General features: G+C 31.5%; 2 protein-coding genes across 6 annotated transcripts; one reads left to right on the forward strand and one right to left on the reverse strand.

Moving 5' to 3' along the window:
* Positions 1 to 3243: 3243 nt before the first annotated feature.
* LOC130677668 (prion-like-(Q/N-rich) domain-bearing protein 25) lies at positions 3244 to 14356 on the forward strand. 3 transcript variants are annotated; one of them, XR_008991685.1, is made up of 14 exons: positions 3249 to 3460; positions 3629 to 3719; positions 7788 to 8036; positions 8122 to 8370; positions 8443 to 8688; positions 8765 to 9013; positions 9109 to 9357; positions 9459 to 9710; positions 9969 to 10217; positions 10288 to 10536; positions 10607 to 11017; positions 12956 to 13204; positions 13291 to 13644; positions 13782 to 14356. XR_008991685.1 is itself a non-coding variant. In XM_057484498.1 (13 exons), the coding sequence occupies exons 1-13, from the start codon at positions 3341 to 3343 to the stop codon at positions 13551 to 13553; spliced, it is 3126 nt and encodes a 1041-aa protein (XP_057340481.1). In that variant the 5' UTR covers positions 3249 to 3340; the 3' UTR covers positions 13554 to 13811. The 3 variants fall into 3 exon arrangements, 2 of the variants coding, with proteins under 2 accessions (XP_057340483.1, XP_057340481.1); XM_057484498.1 differs by having other exon boundaries at positions 13291 to 13811; XM_057484500.1 differs by lacking the exons at positions 12956 to 13204; positions 13291 to 13644; positions 13782 to 14356 and adding an exon at positions 11390 to 12660 and having other exon boundaries at positions 3244 to 3460.
* A 4197-nt stretch (positions 14357 to 18553) lies between these two features.
* LOC130677243 (exportin-5) lies at positions 18554 to 26552 on the reverse strand. 3 transcript variants are annotated; one of them, XM_057483923.1, is made up of 8 exons: positions 26449 to 26530; positions 26048 to 26147; positions 25211 to 25913; positions 22470 to 24422; positions 22267 to 22390; positions 20672 to 21008; positions 20220 to 20592; positions 18554 to 20139 (listed from the first exon to the last, which is right to left on the reverse strand). In XM_057483923.1, exons 3-8 carry the CDS (start codon positions 25895 to 25897, stop codon positions 19978 to 19980), a joined length of 3636 nt encoding a protein of 1211 aa, XP_057339906.1. In that variant the 5' UTR covers positions 25898 to 25913; positions 26048 to 26147; positions 26449 to 26530; the 3' UTR covers positions 18554 to 19977. The 3 variants fall into 3 exon arrangements, with proteins under 3 accessions (XP_057339906.1, XP_057339908.1, XP_057339907.1); XM_057483925.1 differs by lacking the exon at positions 26449 to 26530 and adding an exon at positions 26233 to 26278; XM_057483924.1 differs by lacking the exon at positions 26048 to 26147 and having other exon boundaries at positions 26449 to 26552.
* Between the last annotated feature and the right edge of the window lie 239 nt (positions 26553 to 26791).

Below are 26791 nucleotides of genomic sequence, written 5' to 3' on the forward strand. Positions count from 1 at the left end.
CGGCTCCCAGTTGGAACCAGCCACCACGGTTGCCAAGAAATCAAGCATAAGAAGATCCGGGATACCTAAAAAGAGGAAAAGAGTTGCCGCCGACCCGGGCCCACGCGCACGCAGTCCCCAGCTGGAAGAAACCACAGCAGCCTGGCTCGAGTACGACGACGCACCACTATTGTCCGAGTACCCGGGCCAGTTTGAGTCACTGCCGGGAGATCTTTTCGAACCACCGAGAAAGATACTGACACCTCTGGAAAGACTATTGTTGTCCTTGACACCACTGGCGGAGGTCCAACCGAAAGTCGTTAAGAAAAAGGCAGTTTTCACCGCTTACGACGAAGCATTAAGCCTGTACAAGGTGACAAGGTGCAAGTTTTCACGGACACCCAAGATCGAGTCGATGGGAAAGACGGCCTGGGACATGCTAGCCAGACTTCGGGAACGAGAAGAATAAAGGCAGGAAGAAAAGAGGACAGCAGGCTATCCCCTTTTCTTTGTTGAGGTAGGAGGGGTGTGATGGTGGGATGGAGATGACCAGTATTTGAGGGCACCTGTGATTTGTGATTGTGATAATTTGTGCTTAATCTAATGTTCTTATTACTATGACTACTTATCGTTTATATGTTACTATGCTTATTGTTACTATAATTACTTAAAAACTAGTATGATTACTATACTTAAATCTAGGACTAAAATTCTAATACTATATGTGTTTTTGCTTAAACAAACTAATTACTACTCTACTATTACTATTTGTATTATTACTATTTCTTATTACTATTCTGACTTAAATACTATTTCTTATTTATATGACTATTATTTTTCTTATACTATTAATATTAAGACTTATACTTTGTTCACGCCTAATTTCTTGTATACGCTATTGGGTTTATTTTCTTATTATTTTCCTTTAACAATGACGTATTATTATTTATTTATAGTTATATTGCTGCGTTTATTGTTTTTAAAGTTTAATTTGAATGAATTCAGCGAGATATAAAATTATATGAATGTACGGTATAAGTATGTGAATGCGCGCCCGAGCGAAAATTAGAATAATTGTCCTGAGCAGGCAAAGTCAAAGGAAATAAAATAAAAACGCTTATAGAGATTTTAAATGAATCGTTTAAAAGATTCAAGAGATTGAAAGAATTATAAAATAAACTGAAATACGTAAAATATTGGTTGAAATTAAAATAAACTCTAATATTTCAATCGTTCATTCTTTCATTTTCTATCCGTCCGCGCGGATTACCGTCGCTTGCACGGCTAAGTTCTCGGGACTTAGTATTTACTTAACAGCTTAAACGAATTCTTTTCTTTTAAATTCAGTTTTACATTTGATAAAATTATTTTTGCTCGATTTCTTTTGATTTTGTAACTCGGGACTTAGAAAATATTTCACAACAGTATACTCTCGATGTCAACCACAGAGGGCGATGGAATTTATTCCCGTTCACCTCTACAGCGGATAGATATAATGATAAAACCGCGCATTTAAGCCCGTAGAGGCAACCTAGTTCTCCAGAGACGTTGTCTGAGAAGACCATTCCCGGACAACTAACGGAAACTCTCGTACCAGGCGTCCGACCGGACCAGGTAAGTGCAGTTTTTCATTTCTCATGGAGGGTTGAGGGACTCCACCCTGAGGCCTTCTGCCAAGGGGTGGTGGGTATTTGTGAGCCGAGTACGTGAGGGTCTGTTGGAGACCATCCACTTACCCTCATGGGACGGGACTTTGTGTAGGGCCGACGGGGTAGTCGACCAGACTCCCCTGAAGCAACCGGGAAGGGGGTAGACCGCGATGTTAGACCGCGTAAAAGTTTGGTGTGTGTGTGGTATATTATTTTGACCGTGTGTGTATTTTTGTGTGTTACGGGACCGCGCGAAAATATTAATAACCAGCGACATTTTGTAATTAACCCGCGTTAAAATTATGGATATTAATTATTGTAAGGGTAGTAGAACTGAGCATCGGAGCTCATGTAAAAAGGTTCTTTTTTTTTTGTTTTGTTTCTTGTTTAAATAAAAGTCTTGATTATTGTTTATGTATAAAACTGTCTATAAATTAAAGACCCCTTTTGAACCCTGGACTCCGGCGAGCTAAACCGAGCAAAAAGGGGTAACTGTTTATTTGGAATTATCAATGTGCTGATGTATAATTGATAACAAATTACTTATTCATCTAAGTTCTGATTTTCTGGTATTTAAAATGATTTATCTTAATTAATTCGGCTTATATTTAAATGTCTAATTAATAATTTAATTAAACCCGTTTATTTAACTCGTTACAAAATAATAAAGCCAGATGTACACCCCGCTCACATTATCCAATAATTTATGTGCGCAACCTCTGAATTATTGAAGAAGTTGATAAATCTATAAAAATATTAAAAAATAATAAATAAATCGGTAAACATGAATTTCATTACTTTTATTAATCTCAATAGTTATCCAGTTAAATCCTTATTGCCGTTTCGACTGTATAAACAGAAAATTAGATCAAGCAGAAAGAAATTAAAAACCAAAACTTCATAGTAAATGAAACTTAAAGATGATACTAATTGCTTATAATTTATGAATCTAGTTTTACTAAATTTTTTAATTTAAAGAACTTTACATGTGCATAACTCACTCTATCAATTTTATTTTGTAGAAAAAAATGTATTGTAATTGGTCCTTAGAAATGTAAAAATAAATATTTTCAAACCATAAAATCAAAAGGACATATTAATTTTTATAAATTTATTATATTTATCAGAAGCTATGATAAAATTAATTAAAAATATTTTGAGTAAATTACACACAGTCATTAAGACCCATTTTTTTTTTTAATAGTTATCTGAAGGTTAATTCATTTTATGATAAAAAAATAAAATTAATGATTTATGCCCGTTTTATATATAGTAGCAAGATTGACTTTGTGACTAAAGAAAAAAAAACTACCCCCTTTCAATAAGTTTTACGAATTGAACGTAATGATTGAATTTTTTTAATCTTTATTCAAATTCAAAAAGATCCAGCAAATTTAGTAAAGAACAATTTTTTGCTTCCATAAAAATGTGTTCCAATGATAAGACATATTTTGAGCACTAAACTAATGAAATAGAGTGTACACGTATTCATTAGGTCATTATTTGGTTGAAATTACTATCTAAGAAGATAATAAAAACTAATAGAAATAATAAGTTTTATAGAGATAATAATGTATTTATCAGTTTTTTTTTCAATAAATCAGTAAGTACACTTGTATTTTGAAGTACTTTACGGTATTATACTTTGCTTCCTTAATTTAAAACAAAAAAGTTTTTAATTTAAGCATAATAAAAAAAATTTAATTTCGAGAATGCAAATTAGAGTCACGTCAGAAATTTTTCTAATCTTAGTTCTTATTTTGTTAAATACAAATACAATTTTTGGAAATGACAATAATTACCACTATCGATGTGCACAAGACAATGATCAAGTGAGTATATTCAGTAAAAAATATTAATTGTTATTATCATTCTAAGACTGATTTATCTAAATCGTATAAAATATAATTTGACTATAAATACATGTCGGCGGTATAATTAGAATATTTAGTATTAACTTAATGTTTTATTAATTTCATTTTAACTTAATATCATACAAGTGCAATCCTGTCCATTCGCAACCATGCTGTATGTCAAAGAGTACGTGTGAAAAAAATGAACTCAATAATTTATATACATGCAAAAAACAAGGTATTTTTACGGATGATTAAGTAAAACAATACATCTAAATAGATATACAGTACAACCTGGTTATAAGTGACTGTTAGATGCTATAGGAGAAAATTTTCATGGAAATGGCTTTTCCCTACTACTATTTATTACTCGGCGATCGCTCGGTTTTCTACATATGCGTACATCGTGTTTGTGCTTGTGCCTTCAGTCCTATTATGAGTTATAGTTGACGTTTGTCATTTATCTGCATTATCTCACCCCGAGCCCATTTTTACTATGATTTGGCTTGAATAATTAGAGCCTCGTTAGCTCGGGGAAAGTAGAAAATCTAGCAGGGGACGAACAAGCGTATAATTGTTTGTTGGCAACCCGAAAGAAACAAGTGGAGGAAGCCCTTTTAGTCCAGTCGGCAAGTGATTTAAATGGCGGTCCTAGTAGATTAAGCGAGGCGGAGACCGATTTTGACGATTTTTTTTTTGATTCCGCACTAAAAAAGGATTTCCAAAAAAGTTGAACAGGTTTCCCGTGTTGCTTTTGATTATTTAAATATTTAAAAATTAGTACTTAGTTAACTTTTAAATATCTCGGAAACTATAGGGAAATCGGGAAAAAAAATTAAGAATAAAATGTAGAGAAATAATCAAAGAAAAAAATGAAACCAATCCGAAGTCTATACGACTAATAGTTTACGAGATATGATTTTTTTAATGCAAATTAATTTTTCGCCGCGCGCGCGGGAGTAAACAATTACCTGGAACTTTTTGAAAAATGCATAAATTAATAAAAATTTTTTTCTAATTCGTAGTTCTTACAATTCAAGCCGATAAACGAAAAGTTTCAAATCGAAAAAATAATTTTTTCGATTTTTTACATTAAAAAAACCATTTTTTGGTTTTTTGGATTTAAAAAATCAAAATTACCAAAAAAATTTTTTTGATGCAAATACAATTATTCTATTAGTTAAAATATACTCCCTAAATAAAAAAATAATCTAAAAAAAAATTTTTTTCTACAAAAAACAATCGATTGAAAATTTTAAATTTTATGTCGCTGGCCCTATCCATTTAATGAGTAAGACAGAGATAGCAATATATGTCTGTCACTCTAATCGCTGGTCGAGCGCCGCTAGTGGGGGATTCACAATAATAATAAAGATATATACGGTGGTCATGATTCGAAATATCCAAATCGTTTTATTTTTTTTTTATACTCCAAACTTTTGTAATAGAAATTTTTTTTTTATTCAAATTTATTTTTTTTTTCTTTAATTTCTTCTGTGTGTAAACAAATTTTTTTTTTTACAAAACTTTTTTTGCAAAAAAAAAATTATTTATCTGAAAAATTAATTTTACAAAAACTTTTTTTTTATCTCAACTTTTTTTGCGTAAAAAAAATTATTTTTTTTTATCGATTGAAAATTATTCTTTGAAAATATATATTTCAAACAGTATATCTGCTGTAATTATAAAATTTGACATTTAAAAAATTTAAATATTAACTGTACTCCACGATGAAAGATTTAAAAATTTTACAGTAATCTAAGTTCAACCTTTTAGGAATCAATAAATATTTATTTTATTAATACTATTGTGAATAAGGAATGGTTTGGATATAAATTACAATCATTTTTAAAAATATTGAGATTTATTTAAGAACATTAAGTACAAGTTAAATTACTTTTATATCACGTTAAAAATTTGTTTACACACAGAAGAAATTAAAGAAAAAAAAAAAAAATTTGAATAAAAAAAAAAATTTCTATTACAAAAGTTTGGAGTATAAAAAAAAAATAAAACGATTTGGATATTTCGAATTATGACCACCGTATATATCTTTATTATTATTGTGAATCCCCCACTAGCGGCGCTCGACCAGCGATTAGAGTGACAGACATATATTGCTATCTCTGTCTTACTCATTAAATGGATAGGGCCAGCGACATAAAATTTAAAATTTTCAATCGATTGTTTTTTGTAGAAAAAAATTTTTTTTTAGATTATTTTTTTATTTAGGGAGTATATTTTAACTAATAGAATAATTGTATTTGCATCAAAAAAATTTTTTTGGTAATTTTGATTTTTTAAATCCAAAAAACCAAAAAATGGTTTTTTTCGATTTGAAACTTTTCGTTTATCGGCTTGAATTGTAAGAACTACGAATTAGAAAAAAATTTTTATTAATTTATGCATTTTTCAAAAAGTTCCAGGTAATTGTTTACTCCCGCGCGCGCGGCGAAAAATTAATTTGCATTAAAAAAATCATATCTCGTAAACTATTAGTCGTATAGACTTCGGATTGGTTTCATTTTTTTCTTTGATTATTTCTCTACATTTTATTCTTAATTTTTTTTCCCGATTTCCCTATAGTTTCCGAGATATTTAAAAGTTAACTAAGTACTAATTTTTAAATATTTAAATAATCAAAAGCAACACGGGAAACCTGTTCAACTTTTTTGGAAATCCTTTTTTAGTGCGGAATCAAAAAAAAAATCGTCAAAATCGGTCTCCGCCTCGCTTAATCTACTAGGACCGCCATTTAAATCACTTGCCGACTGGACTATTTACATAGGGTGTGGGAAGAACTTGCAACCCACCCCTAATCCTACGCAAGCAGGTTGACCAGAGCTGGGAGTCTGGTACCATGGGGGGTCCCATTCCAAGCCCCATTTCGACCAGAGTCTCTTTATTTCCTGAGATGGAAGGAGTGGGGGGCCCACAGAGGTATGGACTCGTTGTGGCTGTTGGTTTAACACCCACACGCGAAAGGATCTTTGATTCGATCATCGATCTTAGGGTAATGCCAATAATGAGCTTATGCTCAATACTTCGATTTCTTATGTTATGGTAGAAAAGACGAGATATTCACCGTGCATGTATGCCTGATATAGACGAGAAAACGGCCTCCCGTAAAACGGAGGTAACATTCGGTCAAGTTACATAAATTAATTAATTACTTACGTACATACTTGATTAAGGGGGGGGGGGGGGGGGGTAGGGGTTTTAAATTATTTTAAAAAAAATTTTTTTTTAATTTTTTTTCTGAATGAGCAATATGTCAAGAATATTGTGTACAAATTTTAAATCAATCCGAGTAAAACTAACGGAGTTACAGCGTTTCAAATGACCGGCCGGTATACCTGAATTTTATACCTGCCCGACCTGCCCCTACATACCCCTAGTAGAAATCAGCTGCAATTTTCTTTGTTCTTCCGAATCCCTTTCTCCGGCAGTGTGTCTTTCAAAGGATGTAAACTGATGACTCAATATAAGTATAAAAATTCATATTCTTTGATTGATAGTTTATTTCAAATTTTCACGAATAAAAAACTTTAAATGGATTTTCCCGAAAACGGTATTTTTAAAGTCCGTGAACATCATAACTCAAAATGTACTGAACCGATCCCTTTGAAAATTTGAACATTACTTCTTCACATAAATCAACAGGTAACTACGAAGAGTTTTTTTTTGTTTTTCATTTTTTTCTATTTTTTAATAACAAATTAACCGCGATTTTTTGAGCTAAAATCGCGTTTTTCACTTCCAAGTGCTGCAAAAAATTGAAAAAAAAAAAAAAAAAAAAAAAAACTCTTCGTGGTTACCTCGAGAAATACATCAACTTTAAAATGCATATCAATTTTTTTTTTTCCGATGATCCGGTAACGAGTTATGATGTTCACCGCAAAACGACTTTTTTTCGAGGCGCCTCCGGAGATTCAACGTCACCAGCTTATTAATCAATATTTTTCGTTACAAATTTTTTCTGATATTCTTCAAAAGTTGTACAATAATATGTGATTAAGTTTAATGAAATTATATTACTCATCTCGCCGGAAAAAAATCACAAAAATATGCTTCTTTTTCGCCTTTAAAACCCTACCCCCCCCCCCCCCCCCTTAACCTATAAAAGCACTGCAGAAACAATCTCCTTCGCGACAACCGAAAAACTTCGTTAATGGAACTTGGGTGGTGGTACCATATCGAGACGAGGGAAAAAAATAGAGGGGAAGTAACTTATAGCCGAGTGACTTATAACCAGATTGTACTGCAATATTATTATTGTTAGTTGCAATTTTTATTTTTATTACAGTGCATATAGGAATGTTTTGTACACGAGATGAGAATTGTGATGGAATATTGCATTCAAAGTGTTCAAAAGATAACATGTGTGTTTGCAGGTCTAACAATATGGAAATTAACTCTACCATATGTGCACCGCTATTGGGTGAATATTGTATGAAAAATGAAAAGTGTGCACCTGATCATTCTATTTGTATTGATAAAGAATGTCGGTGCGAGGCATATTATTCATCTGTGTCTAATGATCAATGCAAATTAAGTTAGCTCATTTATTAGATAATTGATCAAGTAATCCAATAAAACTAAGATTTATAGATTACCATCGACGTTTTTTCACGTTCTAGAGATACTAGGTGAACTTTGCTCTGACGACAGTGAATGCGAAATAGTTAAGTATGCAAAGTGTTCGGCGTATTTTACATGTAAATGTACAGGTAACACTATTGCATTGAATTCAACGTTTTGTGCACCACATTTAGAAGGGTTTTGTGAGAGCGACGATGAATGTATACGAATGAATGCTGTTTGTGTTGATAATAAATGTAAATGCAAACCTAACTTAGTTCCTGATTCTAATACTGGTTGTAGAAAAGGTAAATTTGCAGTTCGATAAACATTCGATATTATTCAATAAATTTTTTATTTTTTATTTTCAAATTATCAAGTTAATTCACCGTTGTCCTGCCTACGTGATACCGATTGTATTGAATTTATTAGTCATTCCGTGTGTCATCGGAATAAGTGTCGGTGCGATATGAAATATTTCCCACTGAATGAGACAGTATGTGCGCCAATGTACAATAAAAGTTGTCAGGAACCTGAACCATGTGCAACTACGAATTCTCTTTGCATTGATAACAAGTGTCAGTGTAAGCATAGCTATGTATACCACGAATACGAATGCTATCCAAGTAAATTGTTTTTATAGTGTATTAGTTATCAACATTAAAGAAAGGTTGTAAAATTATGTTCGTTAACATTTAATAGCATATTTGGGAGAGCCTTGTCGTGACCATAAAGATTGTCATAAAATAAAATTTGGAATTTGTTCAAACGATAAGAAATGCGTTTGTGATGATAAATATATGCAGTTTAATGAAACATCGTGTGTGTCAATTATAGGTGGATTTTGTTCACACGATAATGAATGTAAAATTTCAAACTCCGAATGTATTAATAATCGATGCGAATGTAAAGCTCATTATTTACCTTTATACAATACGCAATGCTTACCAAGTATGTATTTTAAGAATGGTGACTTCATAAGAGAAAAATTTATTCATTCCATCAAATTGCATTCAATATAAATTATTGTTTTCATTTAATGACAGCTCTATTAAAAATGAATTGTGAAAATGACGACGATTGTAGAAATTTATGCAATGCAATGTGTTCAGAAAGTAAAGAATGTACTTGTCGATCAAATCACGTTCTCTTGAATAATACTGCGTGTGCTCCATTACTGGGTGAATACTGTTGGTATGATGAACAATGTATAACAAATAATTCTGTTTGTATTAACCATACATGTCGATGCAATCATGGTTTCACAGAAGAATCAAACGATGAATGTATTGATGGTAATAGCGGCTTACAAATGACCATTACTCAACGACAAATCGAGATTTACGAAAACAGTGTCCAGTTTTGGAATTATTAAATGATTTTAATTACTTTTTAGGTTCGTTTGATGTATATTGTTACGACGACAAAGATTGCAAAATATTAATAAATGCCAGATGCTCAAGAGAATTAAAAAAATGTCGTTGTAAGCATAATTATTTGAAGATTGATAAAATATCTTGTGCCCCGTTATGGGGTGAATCTTGTCGTTACAATGAACTATGTGGCTCGAGTAATTCAATCTGTATTAATGACCAATGTGCATGTCAACCTAACTATGTTCCAGACTCTGATGGTCAATGCTTACCACGTAAGTATACATCGTGAAAAACATAAATGAAAAAAAAAATGTTGGAAAATCCAAAAGTGCACACCTCAATTGCTCATTTGATTTTTAATCATTACTTTTTTTTTTTTTTTTTTTTTTTATTCTGAATTTTTATTCAACTTTTAAATTATTAATTAAAATTTTTTGTTAAATTTGTTTTCATTCAATTTATTCGTGCTTGAGGTCTGCAATATTTTTATATTATTTAATTTTTCGTTTTTTTTTTTGTTTTTTAATAAGTCTTGTTAGGATTTACGTGCGAACGAGACTCTGACTGTAAGAAAATACACCATGCAAAATGTTCTAAAAAGAATAAATGCGTTTGCGAATCAAATTATTTTGAGTTCAACAGAACAACATGTGCATCACTTATAGGCGAGTCTTGTATGGAAAATAGAGATTGTTATCCCATCCACAGTGTTTGTGATAATAAAATTTGCAAATGCGCCGACGGCTTTGTACGTCAATCTAATAACGAATGTTTGTCAAGTAAGTATATCAATTACAAATTTTGCGTTCGGAATTCGTGATATAATCATTTATTTTTACCTATAACAAGGCTATCTAGGAATATTCTGTGAGAATAATGACGACTGTAGTGGTGTAATGCATTCTGTATGCTCGAAGAATCACGAATGTATTTGTAATGAAAATTACATTGCATTAAATGAGACAACGTGTGCACCTTTGTTAAATGAACCATGTTCGAACGACGGAGCATGCGCAACATTAAATGCTGTTTGCATTGACAATAAATGTCGATGTAAACATAATTATTTATCTCAGTCCGATAATAATTGCATACCAGGTTAATATAATTAGATCGATTAACATATTGGAAACAAGTTTATATCCGCGTTAATTTACGATTTTTTCAGAGCGTTTGAAAGGAGATTGTAATTGTGATTTAGATTGTAACGCCATAAAAAATGCAAAATGTTCAATAGGTAAAAAATGTGTTTGCATGGAAAATTATATCTCAGTTAATGAAACTACTTGTGAACCGATAAAAGACGGTGCCTGTCCTGCAATAGAACGGTGCGATGTAACAGGGGATTTATGCCGTAAAGATTGCGAATGTGGCGATTTAGTGCGTAAATATTGTTCAGAAAATCAAACATGTATCTGTAAACCAAATTACATTGAATTGAACGGTTCCTGTCAACCAATTATAAATGGTTATTGTACTGAAGATAAAGATTGCATTCCAGATAATTCTTTTTGTTATCTGCACACATGTCGATGTAAAAATAACTTTGTATCAGTATCTAATGATCGATGTAAGGCGTGTAAGTACAAATATTCGCCTTTTTTATATTTGAAAACATGCATTGTATATTTTTGATTCTATATAAGTAATTGATATGGGTCATTCCACCAAATAAAATTATTTTTACGGGGCGACCCTCGTCGATTTGGTTCAAACTTTGTGGAGTCGTTCTATATATTAAAAAAAAAATTCTCTGAAAATTTGAGCCTTTTATATGCAGCTGTTTCAAAGTTATGATTTTTTGAATTTTTAAAAAATTTTTGTTTTCAACTTTTTCATTAATTTTTTTGAAGGAAAAATTTTTTTTTTAAAAATGAGCACATAACAGTTTTTCGTAGGAAAAATTCTCAGCTTTCCAATAAAAATATCAATTTTTTATTTTATGTTACAGAAGACCATTTAAAATTCGATTAAAGACGAAAAAACGATTTTTATGACTGTGCGGCGCTTGATACATCTAATTTGATATTTTTTTCTAAAAGCTGAGATTTTTTCCCACAAAGTATGTAATTTTCACGATGTGCATATTTTTTGTTTGAACAAAATTAAATAAAATATAAACTCTCTATGATTAAAAAACGTTAATTCTTATTTGTTTTGAGGATGTTGATACATTTTTAACACATATATATTCTAAGCTATCAACAATAGGTGAGATAGGGTACACTGCTTGTGTTTCTTTCACCGTTTTTGACTCCCAGTATCGTACGTCTAAAACATTTTTTTTCTATAAAAAGTCATCATTCCCTGATTAAACGAAACGATTTGTAATGTTAAATGCCCATAAAAAGGGTGGTTCAAAAATATTCAAAGTATTCAAAAGCATTAAAAAGTATTTAAAATTTTTTTTCCAATCGTTTTAAGTCGTTTCTTTTAATAAGGGTTGGTTAGGAAAGGATATGTTTTCGGGTACGTATCTGCAGTAAAGCTCTAAAAACAAAAATTATAAAACGATTTTTCATGATACCAGCATCAATGGTTCAAGTCTAGGAATTAGTAATTTGAACTTTGATTCTTGTGTTTTGTTCAATAATGATTTCAGACTATTGATGTCATCTGCGTTAATGACAGTTCTGACTTTGTAATCAAGTTTTATGAAAACTTGTGTACATAATAAATAGTATTTGTGGTTTCTGTTTAGTTATAAATTGCAAATCATAAGTTAGGCGTACACTAATGGTTGATCACGCCATTGGTCTTAATATAACTTGATTCTAACTAGCTGCTGACACTGATAATAATTTTCAATGCAGGTAATCATGAAAAAAATAGTGTGTAACACTAGATGAAACACGACTTCAGATTGCATTAGATGTATCAAGCGCCGCACTGTCAGCTTTTGTCTACGGCTCGGGCAGCCTACTTTACTTTCGTCTGACATCGTTTTGTTTCATCTCTTGACACTTAATGAACTATTACAGTTTGTTAAAAACTATAAAATCAATGACTTGCATTTAAATAATTATTGATTCTGTTCAAACAAAAAATATGCACATCGTGAAAATTACATATTTTGTGGGAAAAAATCTCAGCTTTTAGAAAAAAATATCAAATTAGATGTATCAAGCGCCGCACAGTCATAAAAATCGTTTTTTCGTCCTTAATCGAATTTTAAATGGTCTTTTGTAACATAAAATAAAAAATTGATATTCTTATCGGAAAGCTGAGAATTTTTTCTACGAAAAACTGTTATGTGCTCATTTTTTAAAAAAAAATTTTTCCTTCAAAAAAATTAATGAAAAAGTTGAAAACAAAAATTTTTTAAAAATTCAAAAAATCATAACTTTGAAACAGCTGCATATAAAAGGCTCAAATTTTCAGAGAATGTTTTTTTTTAATATATAGAACGACTCCACAAAGTTTGAACCAAATCGACGAGGGTCGCCCCGTAAAAATAATTTTATTTGGTGGAATGACCCATATACTTATTGAATATACACATTATATGTTGTTCAAGTTTCATTGGGAATGTCATGTGAATCGGATGTAGACTGTAATTTTATAATAAACGCAAAATGTTCGAAGGGTAAAACGTGTGTTTGCAATGGAAATAGTATACCACTAAATAGATTTATGTGCACAGTAATCATTGGAGGATCTTGTTCAAACGATGATCATTGTTATATTGAAAATTCTAGTTGTGTAAATAATATATGTCAATGCAAACCCGCGTATTTACCAGCATCTGATTTACATTGTGCAGAAAGTAAGTAAAGTTATTAATAAAAAAAATTAAATGAATTTGTCTATAGTTTTTTTTGTTTATTCTGTGTTTACGTACAATTTTTTTAGCATCATCGCTAGCTGATTGCTCTGAACGTTCAGAATGTAGAGATGCGTTACATATGGATTGCTCAATTAATAAAAAATGTGTTTGCAAGCCATTTCATATCTTATTAGCAGACAAATCATGTGGGCCACCTTTAGGTGGATTCTGTTGGCTACAAGGGCAATGTGCCACAGATAATTCTGATTGTATAGATAATAGTTGTGTGTGTAAGTCTGGTTATGTAAAAGTATCCAATTTTTTATGTGTTCAATCGCCGGATTATTAAAAATTATGCTAAATTAATAAAATAATGAAAAAACAATCCATCTACATTAATTTTCTGCAGAAATGCAAGTCAAAATTGATATTAATTGATGGTAATTTATGCAAATTCAGTACTATATTTTATTATTCTTATAATTTATTAATATTAATTCACTAAACTATTTAACATATTGAATTAATCTATTATTACCTTACATTTACATATTAACTATTAATTACATTTTTACAGTTGTATGTAAAACATAAATCGTAATCGTGTTCTATACATAAGCAAATACCAAATACAGGAGCATTTACGAAAATCAAGTTATGTGAAGTATATATGGTAATATATGACGCATATATAAAGGTTACATGAAATCTGGCCATTTATAAAGCAAATTTAATTCATATCTTAATCATATATATTAGACTGATTAAAAAAAAACGACTAATTTTTTTTTTCTTCATTATATCGAAAATATTGTTGGAAATGACGAAAAAAAAATACTGTGAAAGTTTGAGCTCTTAATATTAATATTAACAACTGCCGCATCGCAATTTTCTATTTCCCGTTTAAATAACATGGGAACATTTATTTTTTAAGCTTTGGAATTTTGTAGCTCACGGTGGGACTTATACTTTTGAATGTTCAAGACATATTCTTATGGGAAATTTTATGCTCTACAAAAAAGGTCTCTTATAATTTTTCGATATTTTTATTTCTTCAAAAGTAATTCGAAGTTAAATTTAGATTGACGATAAATTTTCACATAAAATAAAATAAATTCATAAAATTGTCTTATTGAGAAGTTTGCATGTTTTAGGTTTCCACTATATAAAATGGTATATAACCTATGAGAAATATCAAAAATTTTCTCTGAGATAAGCTGTAGGAAATAAAATGCTCTACAAAAAATGTCCTCTAAAATTTTTAGATAAAGTTGATGGTTGCGTTAAAAAATTTAAAAAATGTGAAAATTTATCGTCAATCTAATTTTAACTTCGAATTACTTTTGAAGAAATAAAAATATCGAAAAATTATAAGAGACCTTTTTTGTAGAGTGTAAAATTTCCCATAAGAATATGTCTTGAATATTCAAAAGTATAAGTCCCACCGTGAGCTACAAAATTCCAAAGCTTAAAAAATAAATGTTCCCATGTTATTTAAACGGGAAATAGAAAATTGCGATGCGGCAGTTGTTAATATTAATATTAAGAGCTCAAACTTTCACAGTATTTTTTTTTCGTCATTTCCAACAATATTTTGGATATAATGAAGAAAAAAAAAATTAGTCGTTTTTTTTTAATCAGTCTAATATATATGTGCTCTATACATCAGCATATATGAATCATATATCGAGCATATTCAAAAATCGGCTTATGTGAAGTATATATGGATCATGTATGGTATATACATGGGAATGTATGACGCATATATAGAGGGTACATAAAAACTAGTGATTTAATAAAGCATATACTCTGCATATCCTAATCATATACATGTGTTCTATACATAAGGATATATGAATCATACATAGAGCATATAACTATAAAAATTGGATATACACTGGTCACAGAAATTAAGGGATAGAAAAAAATTCCGAAATTTTTAGGTAATTTTGAACATGCTGTAACTCGGTGAAAAATGGTCGTATAAGAAAATTAAAAAAAGCAAATTGTAGCCTCAAGTTTCTAGTTTTCAGATCTGGACCTCAAAATTTTTTATCATGTACGGTTCCGGAGTAATCATAAGAAAACCAACGAAAAAAAATTTTCAAAATTTTTGCTGGTCTTTCGATACCTCTATGGGCGACAATAAATTTTTTCGAATAATCCGACTGTCTGACTTTTCTAGGAAATTTTATGCCCTTTAATTTAGTGGCCTGAAAAAGTCTCTACGACGATTTGGCGCCGAGTTATCATTGATCAAAGCAAAAAAGTCCATTTTGGCTTTGATAATCAATAACTCCGGATGTATTGGTCGTACAGAGACTGGAAGCAGGGTTTTGAAAACTGGAAAACATTCTCTATAAGGCAAAATTAGTGGCATTTGATAGAAAAATTTTTTTTAAATCGATATTGTTTAGTAAAAAACAGGTCAAAATTCACAAATTTAAGGATATTCGGAAATCTTGCTATAACTTTGGATATAACGAATGAACAAAGGATATCTTCGTCTTTTTTTCAACCTCAAAGTGTCCTAAAAAAACCCTGAAAATTTCAAATCGCTGCGATTTTTCTTTCTTAGTGCCCCGAAGCTTTAAATTTATCGATTTTGTCAAAAATCACCGTAATTGGTAGTTTCTCGGTTTTTGTTCATTTTTTCGATTTGAAAACGTTTTTTTTTACCGATAATCTTAATTTCTTCGATCAAAAAGATCGATTATCGAAAAAAATAAAAAAAAAAAATTTTGAAAAATTTTTTTTTCTTTTTCAAAATTTCGATTTTATTTGGCACAGTCTAATATATATATATATATATATATATATATATATATATATATATATATATATATATATATATATATATATATATATAATACATATATAAATCATATATATGGAGCATATGCACTCTTTATATAGTTTAAATGCTTCATATATGAATCGCATATGCAACACGAATGGGTATGGCTAATTTTTATACATCTACGGAATTTGTACGACTGATAATTTTTGTGTTCACTATACACCTGAAAGTGTAAGTTATATCGAAATTCACAGTATTAAAGCATTATACAAATTACCAACATAACTTGAGCCAGTTTGTTCCAAATAAATCGAAACTATTTTTTATAAAGAAAAATTATTTATCAAAGAATGATCCCAAGGATCTTTCTGGTTCCTGCCGGATTGATTTGTGTCTTCAAAATTCTTAAATTACACTTTCTGAGAAAGTCTTATTGTGCACAGCGTGAAGCTCATAAGTATTGTATAGAAACAGATTGAGAATTCTAGTCAGTGTTGTTGGATGAAATCCACCTAGATCGAATTAACCAAAGCCACATTTAAGCTCCAGCATTCTTCGTTCTATCTTAGCTTCTTTTCCCTTCACTTTCTGCTTCTACTCACCCTTCTTTTTCTTTATTTTCTTATCATACACTTTTTCCTCAACTTCTTGTCATGCTTCAACTTTTCTAATGCAAAAAAAAAAAAAAAAAAGAAACGACAATCAATCTCCATTCCTAATCAATCAATCAGTGCTCATATTCTGATTAATTTGAAAATAAATTATGCATATTTATTTATTTCGTTTCATATATTTTTAAAATACACAAATATTACATATCATTATAATTCATTTTATACTATCACTAATTTTTTTTTTTTTAATCATTTCTTTATGAATTTCCACTAATAAAATTTATAATTATATTTATTAATAAAAATAATAATTTTTTATAATTATTTATGACTAATAAAAAATACTTCGATTCTACAATTTTATTTTAGCCAAAAATATTTATAATTTTTTAGTTTTATCACAAGTAAAAAAAACAATATCGTTAAATTATAAATATATATCGGGTGACAAATGCCAAAAGGGCGTACTACAGCAGTTAGATAGGGTTTTGTGCCAAAAGGGCGTATAAAAAAATTTTTTTTTGCCATTCAACTAAAAATTGTTCAAAACGTCAAGATCAATCAAAAAAATCTGAAAACCACCTGACTCTCCAGGCCAGCCCCAAAACTTCCCGCTGTTTTCGAGCTCAGGGAGCTCATAAACATTATTACTTATAAGTTTTTGAGCTCTTCGAGCTCAAAAATTTGTTGAGCCGGTAGAACATACCTTCGATGAAAAATTATAATTTTTGTCCGACGATATCTTTAGAACGAATGAACCGATTTTAACGCTCTTGGTGGCAATCGAAAGGGCTCAACAAGACTTAAAACTGATTACATTTTGAGACAAATCAGACAAGTGGTTTATACGCAAGTTATACGCAAAAAACCAAAAACAAAAAAAATTTTTAATTTCTGTTCTTCGTATAACTTGTAAACTACATGACCGATCTACCCCAAAATCGAATTAATTCTAAGTTTTGGTGAGCCCTTTCGATTGCTGCCAAGTACGTTCAAATCGGTTCATTCGTTCCAAAGTATCGTCAGACAAAAAAAAGTTCACACACACACACACGGACGTCCATCCGGGAATAGTCAGAATAGTTTCCTAGGCCCTCAAAACGTCGACAACTGATGAAAACTCGATTTCCGAAAATTGGGCCAAAACCAATAACTTCCCTTTTTTTGAAAATTTGCAATTTTCTTAGCGGGAAGTTAAAAATTTTTTTAATTACTAACGCCAAAAGGGCGTATCTCAAGACATACGTCCCTTTGACTTTAAAAAAATTCTTCTAAAAGCTAAAAAAGGCGTATGAAAAAAAATGTATGTTTTTATTACCAAACATGAAATCAATGCTATATCAACAAAGCAATATCAGAATGAATATGAATCATAAAAAATTAAATTGTACAAAGGTGCAAAATGGGTAAACGGAATTCAATACTGAAAAATTTGCCGAAAAATTTTGTATTCTCAGAATTTTTATAAAATAGTAAAAATTTTTTTTTCAGTTTTATTTGACTCCATGTGGGGTCAATTCCAAGAAAAATTTCCCCTACGTCCTCTACACCAGGCTTATAACGGGTAGTCGACTGTAATAGAATTTGAAAAAAAAAAAAAAATTACCAAAACTTTTTTTATTATCCTCAAAAATAGGTGGAGCCGTACTTGTGCACAATGACCAAAAATATTCAAATTTTCAATGACAGTACAATCAGCGGAGTGCTGAAGTTTTTTAAATCTTTGAATTAATCCAAAATAATTTAAAAAATGGAGGAATTTTCCAAATCTATGTTTTTATTTTACAAAATTTTCTATTAATATTAAATTTTTTCTATTTGTCTCATAATTTCACTATCATAAATTGTCAGATGCCTGCTAATTTTAGCATCATAATTAATTTGTACATATCTAAATTATATTTAAACGAAAATAAATAAATATATATGTATATAATCAATTTAATATTTTATTTGCAATGATTTTATTTTATTACAATACAATATATACAAGATTTTATAAGATCGTTCTATAAGCCGTTATACAAAACGATATTTATATGAAATTGGCAGCTTATTTCAAACGCAGGAGTATTGTAACATAAGAACTTATATCGGTGATGTATTCAATTAATTAATTAATTAATATTGTGGACTATACACTAATCGATACTCTCTATACAATTTCGTATTTTTATATAAAAAATGTGAGAACACGAAAATCGATATTATTTTACCGGTATGATTTTTAACGATTTGATTTATTTATAACAATATGTCATTTTTTAAACAAAAACAATACATATATGATGATTACATGAGCACAATGTGATAGCCATTTATAAAAATGTGTAAATTCTATTAATTATGATAATTATGATTATTTATTATTATCGATTTAATTTAGTTTTATAATTTACTTTTAAATGTTTATTAATTCGGTTGTAAAAAAATTTTTCACTTTAAAAATATGCATACTAAATTTTTTTCAGTTCGTTGCTGGATTTATAAATTTGTGCATGTGACAATACCACTGTATAAATAATTTTAAAAACAAATTATAAATAAATGCATCAATCGAACATAAATTTTAAATGGAATGATTAAAAATTAATGAATTTTATTTTTTCTTCAGGCGTTTTTTTGGTAGAAATTTGTTAGCTACCGAATTTGCGGGAAATTTAAAAATATTTTAATACAAATAAATAAAAAATAAAAAAAATAGCAATGGTGAATTTAAAATTTGTTTTAACAAAACTCTATTATTTAAATTATTTTTGCAATTCAATTTCTTAATATATTTTTGAAAATATAATCAAATTAATTAAAATAATTAAATAATAGAGTTAAAAATTTTACTGAATAACAATTCTCATTAATTTTAGTTAAACAAAAAGTTAATAATAATAAATAAAGAAAACAATACAATGAAATTAACAAATAAATATTCTGAAAATAATTCACAGAAATTCAGTTCATTTAAAAAAAAAAATCCTTTTTGACAACAAATTAAATTGGATTTTAAAATGCGATGAAAATAAAAAAAAATAAAAAAATTTTTGACGCACTGATTATTATAAATCGGTTGTTGCAATAGACAATAGAACATTAACAAAATAATATGTAAAAGTACGAGCCGTTCGTCGTCCAGCAGCGAAAGAGGCTCCATGGCATTACATAAACAACCCGTTGGGATCTTGTGTCTTATGAACGAGCGTCTCTCCTGCGTATCCGTACTCTTCCAAAGGCTGATACATTATTTTTTGTTTTAATTATATCAATATAATTATAATTATTATTATTCTTATTGTTTATAATAACTTAAAGTTATTTATAGAGTCAGACCAACCGTGCAACGCACAGTTGTCAGTAACTCTTTGCTACGTAGGTCCAGCAAACAGAGCAGTCAAACCTGTATCAGCTGCAGTTTTAGATATTTCATCAACACGCTGAGTTTGTGGCTTCCCCATGACTTCTACTTTTGGTAAGTTGTCTATTTTAACTTCTTTGCGAAACAATTGTCCGATGCTTCTTCCCATCAACTGGTCACACAATGAAAAAATTTTTAATTTATTAATTAATCAATCAAGTAATTATTGTAATTTAAAAAATAATATATTACCTGATGGGTAAGCTTCTTAAATAATTCTTTTTTGCCCTTATCAACTTTATTATTTCCTTTCGTACTAACGACCGCCATTTTTTCATCAAAACGTTGGAGATCTGCTGGACTGACACCTGGTATTTGTTGCAGAACTTCAATAATATTAGGAAACTTGGGTCTGAGACACTCGTAAATCTGCGCTCCGAGTGTTATCAGCGAGCCTTGATTCGCCTCGTGCTGACCGTGTAATTGAAGACCTTGGAGAACTGCTATCATAATATGAGATGCCATCGCTGGGGTCAAACTTCCATTAGCTGCCAGTGCTCGTACTATTGGTCCAGTCAGCATGGTCGCTTTCAAGCTAGCATTTGAATCATTCCAAGCCAATGCTCTGTAGAATCATTCCATCAATTAATTAATTAATTTATTTATTTCTTAGTCGATTTATTTAAATAATTTATTTGTCTTACCCAAGTACACATAAAACGACACTGTGACAAGTTGAAGGAATCCGTAAAACACAAGCTCCAAGTTCGCTGACAACTTCGGCGATAACGCTGTTACCTCTTACTGGAGTTTGATCAACGGCCATGCTCGATATGTCCTGATCCATTGAGTCTGGCGGTGCTGCATCGCTTGCCGTGCCACCGACGAGAGTTACTTTCAGTACGTCAACAAAGTCGCGGGTTAAATTTCTATTGAGCATGTCCTCGATAACTTCCTGCTCGTTTGTATTTTCTTCATCCAGGCCACCAGATTCGTACAATGCTGTCATGTATTGCCATTTAGCGCTTAATCTATGATACACTGTAATTATAATTAATAATTAACATTAATAATAATAAAACTAATAAATATAAAATTATATATATAAAAATATCTGCTCAGAATTTATTTATCAATAGTATAGTCGAGTAGTAGAAAGCAAAAAGTGAAGTGAGTAAATTTATCTGGAAATTTTGTTAGATATAAAGTTTAATATCCTGAATAAGAGTCTAAGGGAAGATAGACTTAGAAATACCATACTCCGATAAGTCATTTATACAAAATGGTCCCAGAAATAGAATTTTAAAATTAATTAATGACTACTTTAAAGAGGTAAATTTTTTTGGTAAGTCTTTAAATACATTCAAGAAGTCAATTCAAGTGGAAATGGAAAATAGAATGAAAACTGAGTCCAATAATTGAACTGTATGACTATTCGGGTGGTCGTTAAAAATTAAATTTTCTCAGACGTCTCATGAAAAGCTTTTTTGTTAGTGAAAAAATACCTGGGGAATTTGGTTTTTTCTTTTTAAGTAAAAAGAACGTGCCTCAGGACGATCAAAGTTCATTTTTCGATACAATCGCGGTTTTTTTTAAATATCTCATGAAATATGCAGATTAAAGGAAAAAATCACAGGAGCAATTTTGTAGGGAATTAGATTCTTGACAAAAAAGGTCATGTTCATTTTTTTTTATAAAATGTGTATTTATGAAGATATTTTAAAAAAACTTTTTTTAGATCTGGATTGAGCGTTTTAAGGATTACAAATTTTAAAAATAACATTTTTCTAAGTATATAGAAAATATAACAAGTATTAATGATTGATATGTTACGAGTTACGAAGTTGTCTATATTTAAGAAAAAACTTTATTTTTAACATTCGTAATCTTGAAATGCTCAATTGATAAGATGTAAAAAAGTTTTTTTAAAATATCTTCGTAAATACACATTCTATAAAAAAAATGAACATCACCTATTTTGTCAAGAATTTAATTCCCTATAAAAATGTTCCTATGATTTTTCCTTTAATCTACATATTTCATGGGATATTTAAAAAAAAAACGCGACTGTATCGAGAAATGAACTTTGATCGTCCTGAGGCACGAGTTCTTTTTATTTAAAAAGAAGAAACCAAATTCCCCACGTATTTTTTCACTAAAAAGAAGCTTTGTAGAAGGCTCCTGAGAAAATTTAATTTTTAACGACCACCCTACTATTTATATTTATGTTAAAACGAATGAAAATTGTAAATTTTGTAAATTGCGGAAAACGTTAAATAAATAAACAGTGTTAACTTACTGTGAGTTGACATATGAGTTAATATCGGTACCAAAACACTTTCATAAAATGCCGGAGGACAGGAATAAATAAACGGTTTTAAAAATACACGTATTATTGGTCGTAGACGATAATCCGGAATTACCTAAAATACAAAAATTAATAATTCAATGACAAATAAAAAATTACATTAAAAAAAACAATTAATTAATAAATTAAATTACCTCCATATTAGAAAAAACAGAATTAAGTAAAGCAATAGATAAACCAGGTAGTGAATAAAAATCTCTACCGAGAGTATGACAACCGCTGCCGAGCATATGATAACAATTGTCATGAATGGTAGATAAAAATTGCTGCATTCTCGGTAACGGGCTACTAGAAGATTGGTCAGCTTCTGCAGCATGTTCAAGATTACTACTGCTGACGTGCAGTCCCAACAGATGGGCTCTTTCAGTCTCAACTAGATCGTACGCTTTTTTGTAATCGTCCGCGAGCAATGACAGCGCTGCCGGTGTGAACAGAGCATTCATGGCGCGTACAAGAGCAAACAGAGTAGGCAGGACGGGAATGATGTTGGATGCGGCTGGATTTCTGTACACCGGGTTGCCATTTTCGCTGTGTCCGACGACGAAGCCGCCTCTGGTAGCGCGGTCAGGATCCTCAGGAATCGCGCAGCGTTTTACAACACTGAGAATCGTGTTGATGCAGTACATGAGATTAGAACGATTGTGACCGTACCGGTCGTCCACTACTGGAGTATTCAGTCCTACGAAACTGATGAACTCTTCAGGTCCTTTAAATGCTTGCGCGCCAAGTAAAATAAAGTCCCTGGATGCATCGTGAATAGTCTCGGCAATGAATCGCGACTGTCTATCGTAGTCACAAAAATGATTTGAAATCAAGACCAAGGCTTCGTATAAAGTAACGCTTTCCATTCGTGTCAGTTTTTCAGACTGTATCAGTCTACGTACCGTTGTATGAATTATTTCAAAGACTGGGAGCAGTATAAGCGGGTATTTGATTCCTATTTTAACCATAAGACTAGCAGCATGACGGCGTACGCACTTGGTACCTTTCGATCGCTCGCCTTTAGATTCACCGGGAGGCTCAAAAACTAGAGCTGCGAATATTTTATTCAGTACTTCTGGAAGTATCGCTACCCCTGGCATTGCCATTGACCCTGTAGACATCGAGAGGAAGACAAAAAGCGCTGATATGCAAGACAAGAGAGCTGAAAGTAGCCATGGATCTTCTGGCGAGTATCCAAGACAGAGTTCTAGAAGAGTTAAACCATTTTGTACACTTGGTCGTTCGTTGACCAGTAAAATTCTTGATATCACCGAGTCCAGTGCTTGGGCCAGAGCTTCCCATTGATAATATACCTCGTCATTAGGATTACTTGCGTAGCGGACATTGGCCATCCCCTGGTTTATTTTAGTCTTCAGCCACTCTTGGACGTACGCGAATGTGACCAACGGCGCTACCATCGTGGCATGTCTCAAGCCTTCGAGTAAATCCATACGGAAGCGATGATTGAAGACAATGAATTCTTCCTCAGAGTCATAATCACTTAGACAGTACGCGGTCATGCCGTTAGTGTGCCCACTTGGGTACGACACTTTAATCAATTTAGGCCCAATACTTTCTACATACTTTGGCACATACGTCAGCAGCAGGGTGTCTGTTTTCGCTTGGTCATGTCGGAACAACATTATCCATATAGCGTTCGCCAGATGGTTTAATGTCAAGCTTGCGTGGACTGTAAATGACATAACCGTGTCCAGAAAAAGACTGAAGTGGGCTGGGCGACTCATTGACAGATCTTCTTTGCCCCAGAGTGTGCACAGTTGAGTAGCCATCCCCGTCAACACTTGGGTGAGTTTTTTTAGAAACAGATAATGATTTTCATGGGACTCGTGAGATGAATGTGACACTGGAGTTACTGCTGCTGTGTAGATGCAACGCAGTGCTTCTTCGGTGAACAAAAGCATTAGAGGCTTACGGTCACCTTTTCCCTTGCGGTTTACTACTTGAAGAAGACATTCCGCTGCGGCGTACTGGAATGTCCGGTGGCCTAGCAGTAGACAGAGGATCTGAAGTAGACGGCCATCGTCAGCCATTATATGGTTTATTGATACCCATTCTACGAAACCGGTCAATGTCAATAGAACCACCTGGAATTTTATTTAGTTATTAGTTTATTTGTGAAATTAATAAATAATTTACAAAAACATCTCAGTCAAAATTTATCAGACGAAATATCTCAGTCACTGTTGTCTTAGTGTTAATTCTATCAAAAAAAAATCCACGTGGGAGTGCATGGGAACCCATAGGAATCCATATAGAAAAGTATAGATTTATGTTAGGATCCATGGGTATCTGGATTCCCATGTAGGAAACCCACATAGGAAACTGTGAGTACCTGGATTTCCATATAAGAACTCTTTGACTGTGGCAACATGTAGATTACTGTGAATTGTTTTGTTAGATACCCTATCAAAAAAATCCATATGGGATTGCATGGGAATCCATATAAAAAAGTATGGATTTATGTAAGAATTCATAGGAATAAATATAAAAGCGTATGGATTTATATAAGAATGCACATAGGAAACATGGAAACCTGGATTCCTATATAGAAACTTGTATACATGGATTTCTTTGTGGAAAATTCACATAGGAATCTGAGTTTCTGTAGAATCTAGGATATCTGGATTTCTATGTCTATCGTCTATTGATACGCATATATGAATAAAAGAACAGATTAATATTCCTATAGGAAACCATATGGGAGTCTATCAAAGAAGGCCATGTGGGAACTCATCTAGGAATTTAGGCTGGATTTCCATATGGATTTTTTTGATGAGAAAAATATCAACGTATGCCACTATCAAATGTAAAATTGAGATATTTCACCTGATATATTTTGACTGAGATAAAATGAGGGAGAACCATAATATACCTGAACAACTTTACTGTGCGCAGCAGCTTCAGTGACATTACCAACGTCACTTTTCTTTTGAAATTCACTGTAATGCTGCTCCATGAGTCTCAAAAAGAAGGCGAATATCTCTGCCATGTTAGTCGTCAGCGCTTGATAAATATCTTTGCGTCTCTGATTAGATTCCAAAGTCTGCAGCAGAGCAACATCTTCAACCAGGCGGAGAAAAACCAGCAAAACAACTTCTGTCTGGCTCTCGCCACGTGTGCAAGCCTGGCTGAGCTCGGCCAGCAGAGTCGGCCACTGCTGTGGCCACTCGCGTTTTATCATCTCGACAATAACTCGTGACAGAGCGTCCTTGATATGTGTCTCCTCTTGCATCATCGTCTCAACGCCTTCCTGCAGTAACTTCATAGCACTTTCTTTGATTATAACCTTTTCCGCCTGAGATATCTGGGGCCAGCGGTATTTGATGCAGTGCTCCATCAACTGCAAACCAAAATGACGCACAACACTGCTCCTGTTTGGTGATTTCTGTGCTAAATACATTCCGCATTGCGCGCAGTACGGTGATGTTTCTTTGAAACGTTCGCATGCATTATAAACATCAAGTCGTTGTTGATGTGGTACATTTGGTGACATCATGATCTCAACCACTCGTGCGAGCTCTGTTGATATCTGGGGTACATCACCCACATTGAACTCCATCTCTGCGTTTATTACGCTGCAATTTAAATTATTTATTACTTATTAAATTTAAATATTTAAATTTTCAAATCACAAACATCAGAAAGCCAAAGGAATTTTTTTTTCTGACGTAACATTTAAATTTGTTAGATAAATATTTTATTTACTTACGGATTTTTTCAATAATTAAATTTTTGGAATTAAATTAAATAAGATCTGGACATAATTTTAGTTCTGATAATTACTCGGGTCTGATTTAAATGAGCGATTACTGAAAATAAATTAATGAATATTTGAAGGTTATAAATAAATATTTAAATAGATAATTGAAAGTGCAGTAATTAGCAAATTGTTACACGATTATAATGAGCACGCCGACCATGCCTTGACAGCATTCCACACTAATAATTATTTTTTATTTAACTAAAGTGTAAATTTGGTTAGTTTTTGATGAGATAAAGAATTAATTGATATTGTGATTAGTATGTGATGGTAATGAGATATTTATTAAGAGAAATTATTATATATTGGGTGATAAAGTGGAAGAAAATAAAAAATAAAAGTTTTTTTACCCGAGCTCGCGAGTTTTTTCAGCAAAGATGCGGCACGTTGACGATCGTGTAGGCAACAACCATCGGCCACTTGATTATCGCGCCATCTTTGAGTTGATAATTTTCGAGACTCGATTCGAGTCGACATTTCATAATCTCGATTTAAAAAAAAAAGTTAATTGAGAGCCAATTAAAAAATAGGATTCGCTGTTTGAATTTTAGAACATCGATCTATTGGCTGGTTTACTTTTCCCGCGCTTTTGATCTGCGTCTGCGCAATTTGAATTTAAATTAATTGTTTGTGACGGCGGCTATTGTTAAAATCTGACGACACGAGTGTATTTATGAGACAGATTCCGATGGT

Source organism: Microplitis mediator, chromosome 11 (assembly GCF_029852145.1).
Source record: "Microplitis mediator isolate UGA2020A chromosome 11, iyMicMedi2.1, whole genome shotgun sequence".
Taxonomy (NCBI): domain Eukaryota; kingdom Metazoa; phylum Arthropoda; class Insecta; order Hymenoptera; family Braconidae; genus Microplitis; species Microplitis mediator.

What these genes read in the sequence shown, in the direction of transcription:
- LOC130677668 (XM_057484498.1), top strand. Translation starts at nt 3,341, where the DNA reads ATGCAAATTAGAGTCACGTCAGAAATTTTTCTAATCTTAGTTCTTATT. An exon ending in ATATACATGCAAAAAACAAG is followed by an intron (nt 3,720 to 7,787) that starts GTATTTTTACGG and finishes TTTTTATTACAG; the next exon opens with TGCATATAGGAATGTTTTGT. An exon ending in TAATGATCAATGCAAATTAA is followed by an intron (nt 8,037 to 8,121) that starts GTTAGCTCATTT and finishes TTCACGTTCTAG; the next exon opens with AGATACTAGGTGAACTTTGC.
- LOC130677243 (XM_057483924.1), bottom strand. Translation starts at nt 25,897, where the DNA reads ATGGAGTTCAATGTGGGTGATGTACCCCAGATATCAACAGAGCTCGCA. An exon ending in AACTCATATGTCAACTCACA is followed by an intron (nt 21,009 to 22,266) that starts GTAAGTTAACAC and finishes TTATAATTACAG; the next exon opens with TGTATCATAGATTAAGCGCT. An exon ending in TTAAGAAGCTTACCCATCAG is followed by an intron (nt 20,140 to 20,219) that starts GTAATATATTAT and finishes TTGTGTGACCAG; the next exon opens with TTGATGGGAAGAAGCATCGG.